The following is a 17,999-nucleotide window of genomic DNA, read 5'->3' as shown; positions in this document are numbered from 1 at the left end:
TCTAGTAGGCGCCACAGGCCCCACGCATTACTGGAATGAGGTCTTGTCAAGATGGTCTTCAAGGAACTGTGCAGGAAAGGAAGTGGAGTTCTACCAGAACAGAGGAAAAGTACATTTTGCACAGCTAAGAATCACCAGGAAGTCCCCAGAATAAACCCTTCAACCCCCAAACTATTATATTCTTTTATTTATAGACTCTGGGAGCAAGGACCCAAGCACAGCCTGGTGCTCTTGGAGAGAGAATAAAGCAGCTATTGTTCATACTCAGAGGTTGCTGAGGTGCCCTCCCCCGCTGGTCTGGAATGATCCACACTGCTCAAAAAGTCAACAGGAGGAATGGCGGGCTGGCCAAAGGAAGGAAGGAGAAAAAGAAAGTCCCCTTTACTCCTGAGGGCTATGGCATCAGATCAGGGTGGAGTCCTGGGCACGTCTGCCTGATTCCTACGCAACAGCCCTGCCTCCGTCCTCCGTGTCTCCACTGCTACACCTCCACTCTCACACCTCTCCCCACAAGCTGCTTAAGTGCCCCTCCTGGAGTGCATGAGCAGGTCCCGCTGCAACCCAGCCTCCAGGCTTGCAGTCAGCCTGGCCGTGGGAGGGTCGGTCAGGAGAGTCAATTTGTTGAAAACACCTCGGCCAAAGTAGTCCGCAATCACAGAGAAGCTGTCGTTGGAGCACTTGAGCTGCAGGGGAAGAGGAGAGGAGAATCAGAACTGTGGGTCTCCTGTCCTCAGTGAGGAGGAGAGAAGCAGCTAATGCTCCTGTGATTTGCTCGGTGAGTGGGGCAGTTACCCACGCACTCACACCCACCTGGTGTTGGAACTGATCGTGCAGATCACGTTTCTGTTCCTGGGCCCGGATCATATCCATGACCTTCCGGTTTTCAGGGAGGCAGGTGGGGCAGTCGGCATCACTTTCTGAGTAACTCTCAAAGCAGTGTTGGTGGAAGGAGTGGCCGCAGAGAAAGTGGACTGAGGGCAACTCCAAGGCACTGTTACAGATGCTGCACTTGGTCTTCTGGAAGATCTTCGGACTGCAGCAAGGGAGACCAGAAAGGAGTGGCCAAGAGTGAGGGCAGAGCCAAGAGCCAGGTGCAGAGAGAAGGTGGCTGGAGTCAAGGAGAGAGGTCCCTGGAAGGGACTGCAAGGTTCTGCCCTGGTCACCAACAGGGAGTCAAACGAGGACACCCGCCTTGGGCCTGCATGAGTCTCAGCACGCCCCCTGCAAGGCCAACTACAGTTTTCACAACTGCCACTAAATTGTCCTTATCTTTGTTTTTTTACTTGAAGTATAGCTGACATAGGTCATGTTAGTTTCAGGTGTGCAACACTGTAACTGACGAGTCTGTATGTTATGCTGTGCCCACGAGTGTGGCTACCATCTGTCACCACACAGCACTATGACCACACCACTGACCCTGCTCCCTATGCTGCACCTTTCATCCCTGAGACTAAGTCCATACTTGGGAGCTTATCTGTCTTTCAGGTCTTTACTAAGATGTGACCCTTCCAGTGAGGCCTTTTCTGTCCACCTTACACAGAACATACACATGCTCTGCACCCCACTCCCCTTCCCAAACTCATTTTCTCCTTAGACCTCATCACCATCTAACATAATATTTTGCTTTCTAATGTATGTTTCTATCTCTACATTGTAAGCTCCATACAACAGGGCTTTTTGTCTGTGTTGTTAAGAATAGTCCTTGGGCCATAAAAGGGGCTCAGTAAATATTTGTGGGATGAAGAAACTTCTTCTCTAATAAATATTTTACAATGTTAAGAGCAGATTAAAACTTAAAAGTAGGAGATTAATATATAGTATAAATATTTCTGAATTATCCACTTCCTGTATTTTCTAAAGCAAAGTTTTTTACTTCTGAATGGCTTCCAACTACACCTTAGATATATGTTTAGGAAAAGTAATACATAGACTCCTACAGAAAGAAAAGTACCTGCCGCAATGTAACATTCCCCCAAGCCCGATAAAGAACGACCTATGAAATAAACCATTCTTTGGCAACTCCTCCGTTAAGACAGATCTTTAAGAATGAAATGTTGAACATGTTCCATCTAACCCTCTGCGAAAAGTATTTAGTGACACCTGGTGAAGACCAAGGTCATCCCCTGGACCTCCATACGTATCCAGTTGCCAATGCCAAGTACCTCGCCTTGAGCTCCTGGATCTCCTGGCGGATGCGGGTGGTCTCCTCTCGGTACCGCCGCACCCGGAGCTCGTCCTGCGCGATCTGCTGGCTCTGTTTCTGCAGTTTTTGGACCAGGTAATCACGGATGACAGACAGGGTGGCTGTGGAGTTGTGCGCCAGTGTCTGCACCACTGGTCCAGAAGGAAAGGAGACAATGAAGCAAGCCGCACCCCCTGGATGGAATGGAAGAGCCCCCGCCCCAGAGCTGTCGGCGGCCCGCACGCCCTCACCCCCCTACCCCGGCCTCTCAAGTACCTAGTAGGGGTGGCATGAGGTTCTTGTTCTCAATGTGCTTCAGCACAGCCGCCACGTACTCCTTGCAGTCCTCCTCCTTCCGGGCAAAGTAGCTGAGCGCCTGCTCCCACAGGGAAGGCTCCTGCTCCCCGTGGCGCTCGCACACGGCCACCACCTGCCGGTACTGCTCGTGCTGCATGTGGTAGTGCATGATCTGCTGGAACCTGGGGCCGGGGCAGGGCACACCTCAGCGGCTGCCCCCGGAAATCTGGATCCTTCCCCCTTCCCAGAAGTTTCCCCACATCTTACAGCTTCCCCTGTTCGTAGAGGTAAAGGACCCCATCCTGGAAGTCGTGCATCTGGCAGAGGACCAGGGCCTTGTCAAAGACGTCGCAAAAGCGGCCGCTCTTCAGCAGGGAGATGGCCTCTGCATGAAGCTTCTCTTTGACCTGGGGAAGGAGGAGAGAGCGGCTGGCCAGAAGGGCAAAATCACAGGGTCTCTTGGGACGAGGCAAATCAACTACCTCTTCAACCGCCTCTTCATGGGGGACCACTTAGCCCCCAAGGGTGACGTGTTACTGGTCTAAAGAAAGCGGCAAAAGGCAACCACAGAAGGTGGAAGAACGGTCTTTCCCCCAGTACCGCCCCAGCTTTGCCAGGCCTCACCTGTGGATCTTTCTCGTGGGCCCAGTTCTGCAGTCGCAGCTCCAGCAGCGTGTCATAGATGCCCTGCGGTGAGTCGGGCTGGACTTCACTCATGTGTTCCAGGAAAGCTTTCAACTCTCGAGGGTTGTTAGCGAAGATGGGGATGAACTCCTCCGAGTTGGCCTGGGATGGGGAGGGGGGAGGGAGGAGGCCAAGTGAATGGGCGTGGTACCCTTGAGGCCCCTGAGATGATCCCTTTGTCCAAACGCCATTCTCCCTGAGGTCTCACCCTGCAGCCTGGAGCCTCCCGATCGCCTCTGCCTTCGAGGCTAGGCTGGTAGTCCGTACAGAGTCCTTTCAGCAGCTGGGTCGTCTGCTCTGGTATATGGTGCATGAGGATCTTGCCATAGCGTTTCATGTTGCTCTCAGCTTGCTCAAAAGGCAGCTTGCCGATATACCGTAGGGCTTCCTGATAATTCTGTGCGGAAGTAAAGGGCAGAGGAAGGCTGTGCTCCTGCATCACCTACCAGGACGCACTCTCATCATTCCGAGAATGTCCTAGAAAAAGAACAGGTCTCTGTCTCACTTACCTTGATGTCCTCTAGCTGGATCTTTAAGTACCATTCATGATGTGCATGGTTCTCAGCCAAATAGAGGGCATGGGAGTAGTAGCCAGCCTGCCGGAGGACTTTGATGGCTGTCTCCACATCAAAGTGGACTTCACTCTCGCTCTTTGTCTGCCAGGGAAACATTAGACAAAATCATTCACAGAAATGGGGTTGGGGAAGGGAGAAGAACAATGCATCTGAATCTAAGAGCAGATTCTTCTTCCTTTTTTTTTTTTTTAAAGTAAGCTCTAGACCTAACGTGGGGCTTGAACTCATGACCCAGAGATCAAGAGTCACATGCTCTGCTGACTGAGCTAGCCAGGCGCCCCCAGATTCTTAAGGTAACAATAAAGTCAAGGCCAGGATGATGGGGGACCAAAAAAAAAATAGTAAAGTAAATAAAGTCCATGGTTTTAGAACATTATGTTCTCTTGCTTCTCAGAAAGTTTCTAAGAGCCAAAGTCTTCCTCTGCCCCTACTATTTCAGGGACTCCTCTGGGGACCCAGGGGTCTCCCAGTGTTAATTCCCTGAGCTTACACACTATGGGAAGTTCAAGGATCATAAAACAAGAGGGGAGATGGGATAGAACTAGCAGGAAAGGCTGTTCCTCTTCCTAGTTTATAGACCAGAGGGGTCCTGGTCCCCAAATAAGGTCAGCTCTTTCCTACATCTGTGGAAGGGCAAGGCCTGGTGGAGTCACCTCGTGCTCAGTGGGACCCTCAGGGCATCTCCCACTACCACCACCCTGCACCTTGATGAACTCCTCTAGCTTCGAGCTGTCCTTGAGCTTGGTATAGCAGTTGAGCAGCAGGGTGGTGTGGTCGGCATTGGCCAGGGACTGCCGGTGCAGGGTCTGCAGGTAGGCGGTCAGGTTGTGGATGCGCTGGGCATCGAGAAACTTGCGGATCACATAGGACGGCTCCAGCTTTCCAATGGTTCTGGAGAGACACGTGCATCAGACAGTATCTGCATCAGTGTACTTCTCAAACTTTCACGTGCAGAGGAATCACTTGCAGATCTTCTTAAAATGTAAATTCTGTGTCGGGAGATCTGGGGTGAGGCCTGAGAGTCTATTTCTAACAAAGACCCAGACAATATCAATGCTACTGGACTGTGGACCACATGAGAAGCAAGGCTCCAGAGCACTGATTCTTAAAGTTGGCTGAAAACAGGAATTCTATAGAGGTACGGAAAGGAACTAGACAGGTTGCCACAACCCCTTACTAACGCAAAGAATTCCAACAATTAGTAGGAAGGGAAGAAACTGTGGAAGCCAAGAGATGAATACCCTTTCTCTTAAAAGAATCAGATCAAAATGAAAATTTTTTTTTTTTTAAACTAAGCTGTATGCCCAACATGGGGCTTGAACTCACAATCCTGAGATCAAGAGTTGAATGCTCTACCAGCTGAGCCACCTGGCCGCCCCCAAAATAAATATTAACAAAGGCCAGGCTGAAGTTTAAAACAAGTAAAAACAAGAGGGACTCATCAGCTCAATTGTATCTTGGTCATGTAATATTTAACCCTTTGCAATTGAGTGTACTGTCTTCTCACTACAGCCATCACAGTTCCTCCAGAAAGAAAGGGTGGTTCCTGGTGGAGTCTGTTCCCCTCACCGAAGCCCGGGTGTTAGCCTATCTGGCTGCATGCAGAGCTATATCCTAAAGCGCCCCAAGACTGACCGGATATACTGCTGAACAGCCCCATCATGGTTGCCCTTGCTGTAGAGATGGTCCCCATACTGCATGAAGATCTGGGCCAACCCATCACTGTCCAGATGCTGGCTCTTGGCCAGGTTAATGGCCATCTCAAATAGGTTCTTCTTAAACAGCATCTGGAGGGGGAGAGATTAGAAAATTGGTAGAAGCCACCCAGAGAAGACACCTTCCCAGAATGCACCACAACACACAAGCCAGACGATCCTGGAGTTCTGATCTGCCTAGATCCCAGATGGGAAGACCTCTCAGATACCCCCAAGACCAACATCACCTTACCTTGCAAGGCTCTTGGCAGACAGAGTGGACTCAGTCTCCCAGCCATTATCTTCCTCTAAGACCTCATTCCAGGCCATTTACCTTGTAATTCTACCCTAAAGGATCTGGGTAAGGCTGTACCCCAAAGGGAAGGAAACACCCTGGCCAAGGTGACTTGGGGAGCCTGTTCCTACAGCTGCATCTAGGTGGCTGTGGCCAGCTCTGGGAACCTGGTGGCCTTGCCTCCAGTTTGGTCTGCGTGTCCTTCTCCTGCAGTGCGTGGACCCGCCCATCCCGCGTCAGCACGTACAGGGAGCCCCACTCAGCAAGCACGTCCACTACATCCTCAAAGACGGCGCTATAGGCTATGAACTTGTTGCACAGGTCATAGATGTTGAGGATCTGCTTGTCGGAGCTCTGCGAGTCCTGACTGGTAAACTCCGACCTGTGAGGAAAAGAAAAAGCCCCAGAAATTTGTACTACCTCTGTCTCAGCAACCCCTTACATCACAACTTCGGTACTGCCCGTTCCACCCCAAACAAACCACCCTTTGGCCCCTCTACCAGCATATCCCATAAGTCCAGCGTTGCAATGGCAGTTGTAGGAAAAGATCTTACCCTTCAGGATCCTATGATTAACATTAAGCAATAGATTAAAAAATTAAGAACGTCCAAACGCTCATTCGTTTAACATAATTAGCACCTGGTCAATAGGAGACGCTACACTTAGAACTGAGTGAAAACTAACCTTGACAGGGATCACTTCCCGTAGGCGGAAGACCCTGCCGCCCCTTCAGGTGGCTCAGAATAAAAATGCTGTGTTCTGCACTCCCAGCCCTTCCCAACTTCTCTCCTACTCGTTTCCTTGTTCCTACACCCAATTTATTTTGGCGGAAGAGTAAAAAAACCAAAAAGCGGTCCCAAATTCCCTGGAACATTCTAGCGCACCAGAGCTGCTTAGCGAACGTCTAGGGCAAAAATCCATTTTTCAGTAAAAACGTTACAACTGAATCTAGGTGTGAGTGTAATCTACATAAAACCAAAGTAGGAGATTGACAAGATCCATGTATTAGGATTTTAAAATCACACGAATTCTGAGGAACAAAGATAGCCCTACTCCCTTTCCCTTCTCCCTGGAGTCCTTACTTGGGCGAAATCTTCCGGTCACGGGAGACAATGACAAGGTAGCCTCTAAACCAGTGAGCGATGAGTTTATGGCCCTCAAAGGCAAAGCAGGGCCCACGTTCATCAGGCTGGTACAAATAGACACATTCATCCCCGGCCACTATGAACTGCAGGTCCTGTGAAGGGTCGCTTAGGGCTGAGCAGCGCAGGCCACAACCATGGGTGTCCAACTCCACACGAGGGTAGTCCTTTCCAGAAACTATATAGGACTGCGAGAAGAAAGGGGTTAACAGGCTCCCTTTCAGGAGGGGGCATCTAAACCTTCCCAAAGGTATTCCCATCTCCACACTGGCTCTCTTTTTAACTTGTAGCACCCGAAGACTTTCCCTGACTGCTTGCTTTGTCCACTAACCACCACCCATCTATTAAATATATAAGCTGGGGGGGTGCGGCACCTGGGTGGCTCAGTCAGTTGAGCGTCTGCCTCTGGCTCACGTCACAATTCCAGGGTCCTGGGATTGAGCCCCCATGTCATGCTCCCTGCTCTGTGGGGAGCCTGCTTCTCCCTCTCCCTCTGCCCCTTCCACCCCACTTATGCTTCATGCATGGGCGTGCGCATTCTCTCTCAAATAAATAAAATCTTAAAAAATATATATAGATAGATATAAAAGCAGACAGCACATTTTCTTCCTCTGTGTGTACTATCACTACCTACTAACGGAATCCTGCCACCCTAAGAAATACAATAATTTTGAACTGTTTTACCAAAAGACTATTCCTGAGAGTAGGCTGTTAGAAATGAGAAGAGTACCAGGAACCAGCAAAATAAAGCAACTTGTCCAATATCACTTAACAAGTTAGGAAAAAAATTCAAGTCTTTAACTATAAGCCCTAATTCTGACTCTTCTTCATCTCTTAAGTGAAAAGATAAAATATTAAGCAGGGCAAATGACTCAAGGCTACATGAGGAAAAATTTAAGAATCCTACCTCTCTCGTCAGTTCCTTACCCTAGGCCCCTGGACAATGGGCAATGGAGAACCCTTTCCTGCCTGCGCCTAACTCATACCTGAACGTTCTCGGTTGTCACAACAAACAAATGAGTGGTTTTTCCCGCTTGGCGAAAGGCCAGCCCAGTTACAGGATAGTTGCCCTTGTGCAGGATCTGGGTCTTGCTGTGCCGGTCCCGGGTGATGTCTCCTTTGTTCAGTGTAACACTGCCATCTGTGAAACCTGTAGGAGAACAGGAAACAGCACTTCATTGAGGCTGAAAAGATCAGGAAGCACAGAAGGGGAAGGGCGCCTGGGTGGCACAGCGGTTAGGCGTCTGCCTTCGGCTCAGGGCGTGATCCCGGCGTTATGGGATCGAGCCCCACATCGCGCTCCTCTGCTATGAGCCTGCTTCTTCCTCTCCCACTCCCCCTGCTTGTGTTCCCTCTCTCGCTGGCTATCTCTATCTCTGTCAAATAAATAAATAAAATCTTTAAAAAAAAAAAAAAAAAGGAAGCACAGAAGGGGAAAAAGACCATTTGAGGCACTTGTTGGAAGTGACAAACTTTCTCCTCATCCCCAACTTTTCCAATGGTTAACATAAAAATCGGTTCTCACAGACTCTTTTTCAAAGAACAAAACAATACTTTCCCACTCCAAACTTTAATATCTCAAAGGCCTGAGGTTCAGTACCAAGTGATCTCATTAAAACGACGACAAGCTGCAGAAGCAACTCTGAAAAAAAAATCTATAAAGAATCTCAGAGTGTTAGCTTTGCCTTCTGCTTACCGATGGCCATAAAGTTGAGATTTTCATGGACAGTCAAACAAGACACAACAGTCGGCTCTGTTCCTGGGATGGCAGGGAAGATTCGGGTGCAGAGTGGATTGCCACCATCTCTCTTCTCCAGGTTCCAGATCTTCACCTGTGAACAGACCTCAGATGTGTGAATGCTAGTCCCCATTCCTCCAACAACCGTTCCTAGTCTTCTGGTCCTTTCCCACTTCCTTTCTAGGACTCACCAGGGGGTTGATGCCTTCTTCATCTTCACCAACAGATGCCAAAATATTGTGCTGCTTCAGTTGGTACAGGTGTGTCACCCGCAGTTTGTAGGCTTGGAAGCCTGTCAGCTGTAGGGAGCGAGGCAAGAACCAGATTTGGCCTTCCATATGTGCAGAATAGTCAAGGAGCCTCCCTTCCAAGGAGAGAGACTTATATTTAGACCAGAACCCAGATAACTACTAACATACATTCAGCTCTTTAAAACTTTCGACGATTTTCCCACATATCATCTCCAGAAAGTCCCCATCTTTGAAAGAGTGAAAAAGAAGGCCAGAGTTTAGTAGCAATACTATGAAGAACAAAGCAGCAAACTCTTGGTCTCATTTATCTCCTTGCCCACAATTTGGGCAGAGGAGAAAATGACACCTTGCACATTCATCTTGTAAAGGCTACTTGCATCCACTGTTTTGACTGATCTTAAAAGTAACCCTGCCAAGTTGATATTTCATACCCCTTTCACAGATAAGTAAACTGAATCCCAGAGAGGTTAAATGACTTGCCCAGGACTGCTCAGTTGGCAACAAGTTAGAGAATGCACTTCCTTCTTTCTTCCCTCAAGCCACAGAAGGAGCACTGGGTGCCCATCTAAAGGAAGGTGGCACGCAGCACGAACCCCTCTGCCCGACAGATGCCATCCCAGCTGGATCTCTTCAGGGATCCGGGGAGGGAACAGACAGCTCCAGAGGAAGGATATCTCCAAAGACTAGGCTCCCTCGGCCCGAGTCGCAGACAGTGATGCCGGGAGGGAGGCAAAGGAACTTGGAAGCAGCGGGTCCTGAGGCAGGTGCAGCCGCGGGAGCAGCCCCATCATTGCCTAGCGGCTCCTTCACCAGCTCCTTGTCGAAGAAAACGAAGCGCCGCCACTGCAGGTAGGCCGCCATTTTGGCCGAAGGTCCCCGCCTCTGGGAGAGAGGTCATGTGAGAGAAGCGCTGGATCACGTGACGGGACAGCTTCCTGGAGCCTGACTGCACATGCGCCCTGAAGTCCGGTGACAGCTTCCCCAGGGCGGTGGGCGGGGCCGCGTGAGGTAGGCTTCCCAGCCGGTAACTCGCTCCGCGGTGTGTCAATTTGCTGGCTCTGTGCATGCACTGGCTAAAATGCTTCTGAAGTGCTGGACCCTCCACCTCTTTGAGCATCAGCTTCCAACCTTATTAAATGCCTGGGCAATGAGGGATCAAGATGAGGAATTATCAGGGCGACCAGGTGACTCGGTTGGTTAAACATACGACTGTTGATTTCCGCCCAGGTCTTGGGATAGAGCCCCGCCTGGGGTTCTGAGCTCTGCGCAGTCAGCTTGAGATTCTCTCTCTCTCTCTTCTTCTGCCCCTTCCGCTGCACGCTCTCTCGAATAAATAAAATCTTAAGGAAAAAAAAAAAAGATGAGGAATGTTATGCGCCTTGTGAATTGTAACCCATTGTGCTTAAGTGCATTACGTCCCGAGCTGTTTGAGACATAAATGAATGAAGGTATATGAAACTTTTTTCAGCTGTAGGAGTGGAGAAATAAGAAGTTTGGTATCTGCCACCGGATACAGGTTGCGAACCACAGTCAGGGTCTTACATTCGTGTTTGTGTTCCTCTGTCCCAGTGTGAGGCATGAAGTAGGCACATAGAATATGGTTCTTTACGAAGCTAGGAAATACTCATGGTGTGGGAACTCTCAGGAACGTGGGCTTTCTTTCCCTTTCTATAGTGGGAGGCTATGGGACATAAGCCGAACACAGGGAGAATGCCTGGAAGGGGCAGCTCTGAGAGCTAAGTGATTTAACAAGTGGCAAGTGTCTAAGATATTCCATGGCCACCCACCATTTCCATCTCTGGCTAAACCAACTGTTCGCATGGAAAACTGTAGGTGTACGGTTTGTGTCACAAGGAGCTATGTACAGGAGTGACAGTCATTTTGAGATAATATGGACATGTGAAAAAGTGACCATGTGGTTGGTATTTGTGGAGTTTGTTTTGCACCCCTCTCCCCCACAGCTTTTTATTTCCAGAACATTTTACTCTTTATTCCCACCAGCTGGAGTTCCCAGAGAGCGGGGGCTGTGTTTTATTTACCAGGAACCAGTCCTAACAGAGCTGGTAGATATTCCATGTTTGGTTGAAGGAATGAATGTGGCTGATTTTCCTCTTACCCCATCCTCTCCACAATCGGGTTGACAGAAAAGGTAGTGCGCATTTGGCAAAGAGCTAAGTGAGAGAAAGAAACTGTCTAGTCACCAGCAGGCACATGGATTTCCTGACTTCCGGCTCAGATTTCTTTCCTCTGTCACAGTTTCAGGATCTGACCCCATGGGCGGAAGCACAAATGGGGAGTAGACCGGGGCCACTTTCACCTGCTGAGTATATTTTGTACCATTCATTAACATTTTTGCATAGTGTGTATATGTCATTTGTTAAGACTATGAATAATATATGTTAAAAGAAGCAATGTGGGGGGTGCCCGACTGGCTCGGTAGAGCATGCGATTCTTGATCTTGGGGTCATCAGTTCAAGCCGACGTTGAGCACAGAGCTTACATTAAAAAAAAAAAAGCAGCAACGTGAGGAGGGTGAAGGGTGAGTGAAACAGGTAAAGGGGATTGTTTTTTTTTTTTTCAAGATTTTATTTTTATTTAGAGAGAGACAGAGAGCACTCAAGCAGGGGGAGGAGCAGGGGGAGAGGGAGAGAGAATCCCAAGAAGACTCTGGGCTGAGCACAGAGCCCCACGTGGGGCTCCATCCCCTGAGATCGTGACCTGAGCCAAAATTAAGAGTCGGACACTCAACTGACTGAGCCACCCAGGTGCCCCGGGTAAAGGGGATTAAAAGGTATGTATACAATAAATAAGACAGGGATGTAATGTACAACATAGGGAATGTAGTCAATAATATTGTAAAAACTTTGTATGGCAACAGCTGGTTAACTAGATTTACATGGTGACCATTTGAATGTATATAAATATCAAACTGATAGGTTGTACACCTGAAACTAACACAATGTTGTATATCAGTCATTTTTCAATAAAATAAAGAAGTAATCTGAAAGCAGAGATGTGAACAGCAGAGTGCATCTTTGTTGTTGACTTGGGTGCTCCCCTACTGTCCAATGGCAGAGGCCCAGAGTCTTCCTATGATACCAGAACCTGGTAAGGCCTCTGTCCATTTGGTCTTCTTCTTCTTCGTTTTTTAAGATTTTATTTATTTATTTATTTATTTATTTATTTGACAGAGAGAGAGAGCACAAGCAGGGGGAGCAGCAGAGGGAGAAGCAGGCTCCTGCTGAGCAGAGAGCCCGACTGGGGCTCGATCCCCCGACCCTGGGATCATGACCTGAGCTGCAGGCAGACGCTTAACCGACTGAGCCACCAGGTGCCCCTCCATTTGGTCTTCTTATTGATGAGGGTACAAAGGCAGGGATTAGCGACCCACTGCACCTCGTCAGACTGCCTTCCTTCCTTTCCTCCTTTTGACAAATATGTATCATGTACTCACTGTTCCTGCAATTGTACTAAATGCCCAGAATATAAATATGAACAAGACATGATTCTTGCCCTTTAGAGAACTCAACCACCACCACGGGAGACAGACATAGAAAGGACTGACAGAGGCGCCTGGGTGGCTCAATCAGTTAAGTGTCTGCCTTCAGCTCAGGCTGTGATCCGGGGGTCCTGGGATCGAGCCCCCAGTAGAGTTGGGCTCTCTGCTCAGTGGAGAGTCTGCTTCCCCCTCTCCCTCTGCCTGCTGCTCCCTCTGCTTATGCTGTCAAATACATAAAATCTTAAAAAAAAAAAAAAAAAAGACTGACGGTAACCAGTCCTTAATTTTATATAATGAATTATACCTAACAGAGTGCTTTTCGCCTTTTATGGACTTCTCATAGCAACCATTTGCAGAAGTATCATTATCTCTGATGAGAAACGGAGTCTCTAAGAGGTTCAAGTGACTCTTCCTGGGCGAGCACATCAAAGTTCTTCAGTTCCCTAACCTTTAATTAGATGCTTTTCTTAAGTGTGAAACTGGGCTATACTTGTCAGAACATACACCAGGATTTGTCTTTTTGTTATACTTGTCTGAATCCAGGAACTTCAATATAGTGAGGAAGATAAGCAGGCAAACTGCACAGAAAATGATGTACTAATTCAGTTATAGTTCTACATACGGAGAACTTGAGTTCTGAAGGGATTAAAGATAAAGAAGCAATTCAAGTCTTCAGCTTGAAATTAAAGAGATCACAATTCAGAATTAAGGATTGCCTAGCCATGGCCTCTTTTCGCCTTCAGCAAACTGCTGTCCGTGAAGTACAGAACAGTCATATCCACTGGAGCAAAACAGGAACACTTCGTGTTCTGGCTGCAAGCTTTTATTTTCTAGCAGTCCGTTTTGCTTTTTCTCATCTGGCTCTCGGGGTAGAAACGATTTTCCAGACTACTGAAAGGTCTGGGTTTTTCTCTTAGCCTCCAAAAGGGCTAGCACAAGTTTCCACTTCAGCAACAGGAAGGTCAATCTAAAACAAACTCAGAAAGACACCTGGTGGGGCTCAGTTGGTTGGGCGTCTGCCTTTGGCTTGGGTCATGATCCTGGGGTCCTAGGATCGAGTCCTGCATGAGGCTCTCTCCTGAATGAGGAGCCTACTTCTCTCTCTGCCTGCCACTCCCCCTGCTTGTGCTCTTTCTCTCTCCCTCTAATAAATAAATAAATAAATAAATAAATAAATAAACTCTTAAAAATAAACTCAGAGGTCTCCCCATACAGGAGAGCCCAGCTTCTCAAGCTACAGTGAAACAGGAGGAAGCAATTAGCTGAATATTGATTGTAAAAATCTGGCCCACAAAAGAGAAAGGAAATTCCCCATGAACTTGGCAAAGCACTTAACCAAGGTTTTAACACCACAGTAGTGCCCATTTTTAGGTTGTATTTTTCCCAACCAAGATCAAAAACAAGTAGTTAACTAATGTCTATTTGGTGCTTAGGACGTCGTGAGCACAGTGCTAAGCACTTCACCCCCTCCCCCACACCAGCCCTGTAAAGCCTGTACCAGCATGTCGCTTTTTATGCCCTAGAAACTGAGGGCAGGAAAGCTAAACAACTTGCCTATAGAATCACACAGGTAGGAAGTGGTGTTTACCAGCAAATCCAGGTCTGTCCAACTCTAAAGCCCCATATTCTGAGTGCTCGATTTAATTTTTTTTTTGAGAAGTCATTTCTGTAAGCTTGTTCATAATTCTGCATGATATTATTCTATGTGGTCATGAAATCACAGAATTCAAGAACATTAAAAGTCTTGCTTTCTCTTGACACATAATCATCCCCATCTCAATGCAAACTGTGAAATATTCCCAATCCTTTGTCTCCTCATCCACTCCCCCCATCCTATTCAAATTCATAGTATCAGGACTGTAGAAACGCATCAGTATTCTTAATAGTGTCTAAGGATACAGGGACTGTCATTCACTGCTGTTGGGAGCACATAGGATACATATTTCTGGAGGACACCTTGGCAGAATGTATCAAATGCGTAAAGAGGAATTTAAGCCTGCATAACCACTTCTAGGAATTTATCCTAAGTAGATGATAAGGGGTAGATCTGCATAAAGATTTGTCAATAAAAGTGTCTACTGCAATTTTATAGCAGCAGAAAAAAAGGAAACAACCTAATTGTCAAATATGAATCTTGGTAAATACATTATTGCAGTTCTTCATGCTGCAATTCTACAGAGATAGCCACTGAAAGTCCTGTAGAGAAAAAATGACATAGGAAAATGTTCTCAAAAAATTAAATGAAAAATTAACAAAATATTATCTCCATTAAAGTTTAAAGTGTATCTATGGATATACAACATGATGCTAAAAGTGTTTAATTTAGAAAATTCAATTGTGGGTGGTTTTTATTTTTTGTTTTTCCTATGTTCTTCCAGTTTTCTTTGGTAACCATATTTTTGTAATTCTAAAACCACTGGTGAGGAAGTAGAAAAAAACTCATCTGGTGCAGCTTCTCCTGCTGAAAGTGAGTTTTCCCCTGCTTAAGGGTTCCAGCAAAATCAAACCCTCTAGTCTTTTTTATTTTCTTTTTTGAGAGAGAGGTAGAGCATTCGTGGGGAGGAGGAGGGGGTAGGAGGGTGGTGCAGAGGGAGAGAGAGAATCTCAAACAGGCTCCATGCTGAGCTCAGAGCCTGATGCAGGGCTTGATCTCACGACCTTGAGATCATGACCTGAACCAAAATTAAAAGTCGGAAACCTAACCAACTGTGCCACCCAGGCGCCCCAAACCCACTAGTCTTTTGTGCACATACAAAATATTTTTACAATTTTTACTGAAGTATAACATATATGGAAAAGCATACATACTGTGGCCCATTAAATTTTCACAAAGCCATTGCAACCAACTGCAAACAGAACACTGCCAGCACCCCAAGAAACCTGTTATGCCCTCTTCTAAACACTACTACCCCACAAAGTAAGCACCATCTCCACTTCTATCACCATAACTGAGTTTTGCCTGGTTTTGAACTTTATAAAGTGAAATCATAAAGGATGTACTCTTTGGCTTCTGACTTTTTTCACCCAGTATTATCTTTGTGGGATTCATTTAAGCTGCAGAATATAATAGACCATTTCTTTTCATTTCCGTATGGAATTTATATTGTGTGAATTCAGCACAATTTCTTCACCCATCCAACTATTGATGGGTATTTGGGTGATATTCAATTTGGGGCCGTTATGAATGAAGCTGCTGGAAACAGTCTCTTGGTGAATATACGTGAAACATTTGTTACATGTAAACCCAAGGGGGGGTTGCTGGGTGACAACTAATTTTTTAAAATTCTCCTGAACCGATATATTTGCCCTGATCCACATTGCCCTCAGCACATGACATACTTGCATGGGTTATAATGTATGTATATGCCTTTTCTAATGTGTTCATTTTACTCTTCTGTAAGTTTGGCACATGTCCTGCAAGATGGCAACTTGTGGGTTTCTGTTCAGTGTAGGGGAAGGGATGTAGTCCTCGAATGTTACTAACAAGTTATTCTGAACAAGAACTAGTGAATTCAGCTGCCTTGGTCAATCTGAATCAGGTGGTTTACCTTAAAATGTTGATTTACAACATGTTCTTGTGATACACTATTCTCCTCTCTGGTCAGAGAACAAAACAGGTGACTCCCCAGAGCACTCGCACCTGCTGCACCTCCCAAAGGGATAGATACCCAGGTTTCGCTGCGGCAAACCTGTGCTCCCACCAAGGATACTCTGGGGATGGGAGCTCAGGAACAGGGTACACTGACCTTCTTACTGCCCCAATTGGCAGCCATTCAGTAGGTTTTTAATAAGTGCACTGAAACCATAAACGTATTCGTTTCACAACAGACTGACTTTTCCAAAAGCAAGGACACGATCATCCCCATCTGTGGAATCCCACACCTAGTGCTGTACTTATATATGACAGAGGCCCAATAAATGTTAAAAACGCATAGTGTTTGAAATGGATGGAAAGAGGGGCGCCTGGGTGGCTCAGTCAGTTAAGAGTCTGCCTTTGGCTCACGTCATGATTCCAGAGTCCTGGGATGGAGCCCCACATCGGACTCCCTGCTCAGTGGGGAGTCTGCTTGTCCCTCTCCCTCCTCCCTCCCCCCTCCTCGCTTGTGCTCTCTCTCTCAAATCCATGTTTTACAAAATTAAAAAAAAAAGAAAGAAAGAAATGGATGGAAAGAATCTACCTTCCCAGATAGCTACCCAAAAGTAGAGTCAGTCATACAGAAACAAAATCTTTCTCTGTGGAATTGAAATGACAACATTTTTGTCCATCACTGCAGCTAAACCACCCCCATGCTATGGAGCGTTCTACAGCAGTAAACAATGAAGGGAATCTTCATACACTGACATGGAAAATGCTCCATGATTTGTTCTTAGTTACAAAAAAGAAAAAAAAAAGCAAGTTGCAAACAGTCTAATTATGTAACACTTTATCATTTAGAAAAAAGCAAAACCTACATGTTTCAAGACACGTATGTACGTGAATGCACAGGAAGAGGCCGGGAGGTTACACATCACACTGATAATAGCAGAGAGCTCCAGAGACGAGGCTGAGGACGGTATCAAAGGAATTCATTTCTCCTTGTTTCTACCAAGGTCTCCATATGAAGCCTGAACAATCCACAAACTGAAGAAAAATCGACTTCTCCTTGGTACTGCCAGTAGGTTTATCTTCTAAGCATAGATACCTGACTACTCTGTCTCCCCAAGTATCATGAAAAATGTAGGGAAAGAACAGATTAAATAAGAGTTCCTTAAACAAGCCCTGGCAGTTACAGCCAGGGCCTTCAAGGGAGACTTCTGTAAAAGGAGGCCTGGAGTCGATTTCGGGAGAGGGAGGAAACAGGAGACCCATTTTCCTCATTTAAGAAATGGGAGCTCATGTCAATAAAACGGGGGGAGGGGACGCTTTCCAAGGACTGCGAACATTTCCATGGGGCTGTAAAAATACAGAGAAAGGAGGGAGGAGCGCCAAATACCTGTCCGATATTTGGCCAAATGCCGCCAAATACCTCTGTACAAATACAGAGTCAGGAAAAGGGAAGATATACAAGATTTAATGGAATGAAAACATGAGGCGGTGCATTTATGCTCAATTACTGCCTCACAAAAGTATCTTTTGTGTACAGCGCTTTGCATATGGAATATTCTGTCTCATACAATTGGAGCTTAGAGTAAGGAGTCCAGGCCAAATTCTGCCGCTGATAACAAGTGTTATCTCCGTCCCACTAGCGAACCTCTCTTTTGGTGGCTTTAGTGTCATCGGTGAAACGGGGCGGGGTGGACTAAGCCTGTAGCGCAGCCATTCTGATTTCTATCCAAAGCTTCGGGCAGTTCAATACCAACCAGCAAGCGAGCGCCTCTTCCGCGTGGCTGCGGAGGGGATGCGGGTCATTCCCACTCTTCAGCCGGGGCTCCCCAGGTGACCGGAGGAAAGGGGGCCGAGTGCGGGGCTGTCCGTGCGCCCACTCGCACCGGCCTCGAGCCACTCCCGACGCCGGCAGTCGGGCATCCAGCGCCGAGGCCGGGAAGGTCCCGGACCGTACCGGGGCGGGCGCTGGGCCCCGTGACGTGGTCCAATCCCCGGCCAGCGTCGGCGGTTTTCCCCCAACTGGCGGACTGGCCCCTCGGCGGCCTCCGGGGCCCGA

General features: G+C 47.3%; 1 protein-coding gene across 3 annotated transcripts; it reads right to left on the bottom strand.

The window, feature by feature from the left end:
* Positions 1 to 169: 169 nt before the first annotated feature.
* On the bottom strand, positions 170 to 17,961 carry VPS11 (VPS11 core subunit of CORVET and HOPS complexes). Of its 3 annotated transcripts, XM_026505595.4 has the most exons (17): positions 17,698 to 17,961; positions 9,533 to 10,198; positions 8,799 to 8,947; positions 8,566 to 8,701; positions 7,856 to 8,019; positions 6,810 to 7,057; positions 5,908 to 6,109; positions 5,374 to 5,525; positions 4,443 to 4,629; positions 3,673 to 3,819; positions 3,372 to 3,560; positions 3,104 to 3,265; positions 2,747 to 2,886; positions 2,459 to 2,661; positions 2,163 to 2,334; positions 811 to 1,033; positions 170 to 683 (listed from the first exon to the last, which is right to left on the bottom strand). In XM_026505595.4, the coding sequence occupies exons 2-17, from the start codon at positions 9,717 to 9,719 to the stop codon at positions 519 to 521; spliced, it is 2,826 nt and encodes a 941-aa protein (XP_026361380.1). In that variant the 5' UTR covers positions 9,720 to 10,198; positions 17,698 to 17,961; the 3' UTR covers positions 170 to 518. The 3 variants fall into 3 exon arrangements, with proteins under 3 accessions (XP_026361380.1, XP_057172993.1, XP_048073097.1); XM_057317010.1 differs by lacking the exon at positions 17,698 to 17,961 and having other exon boundaries at positions 8,799 to 8,971; positions 9,452 to 9,742; XM_048217140.2 differs by lacking the exon at positions 17,698 to 17,961 and having other exon boundaries at positions 8,799 to 8,906; positions 9,027 to 9,736.
* Between the last annotated feature and the right edge of the window lie 38 nt (positions 17,962 to 17,999).

This window comes from Ursus arctos, unplaced genomic scaffold, assembly GCF_023065955.2.
Source record: "Ursus arctos isolate Adak ecotype North America unplaced genomic scaffold, UrsArc2.0 scaffold_22, whole genome shotgun sequence".
Classification (NCBI taxonomy): Eukaryota; Metazoa; Chordata; class Mammalia; order Carnivora; family Ursidae; genus Ursus; species Ursus arctos.
This window is presented reverse-complemented; position numbering and strand designations above follow the sequence as displayed.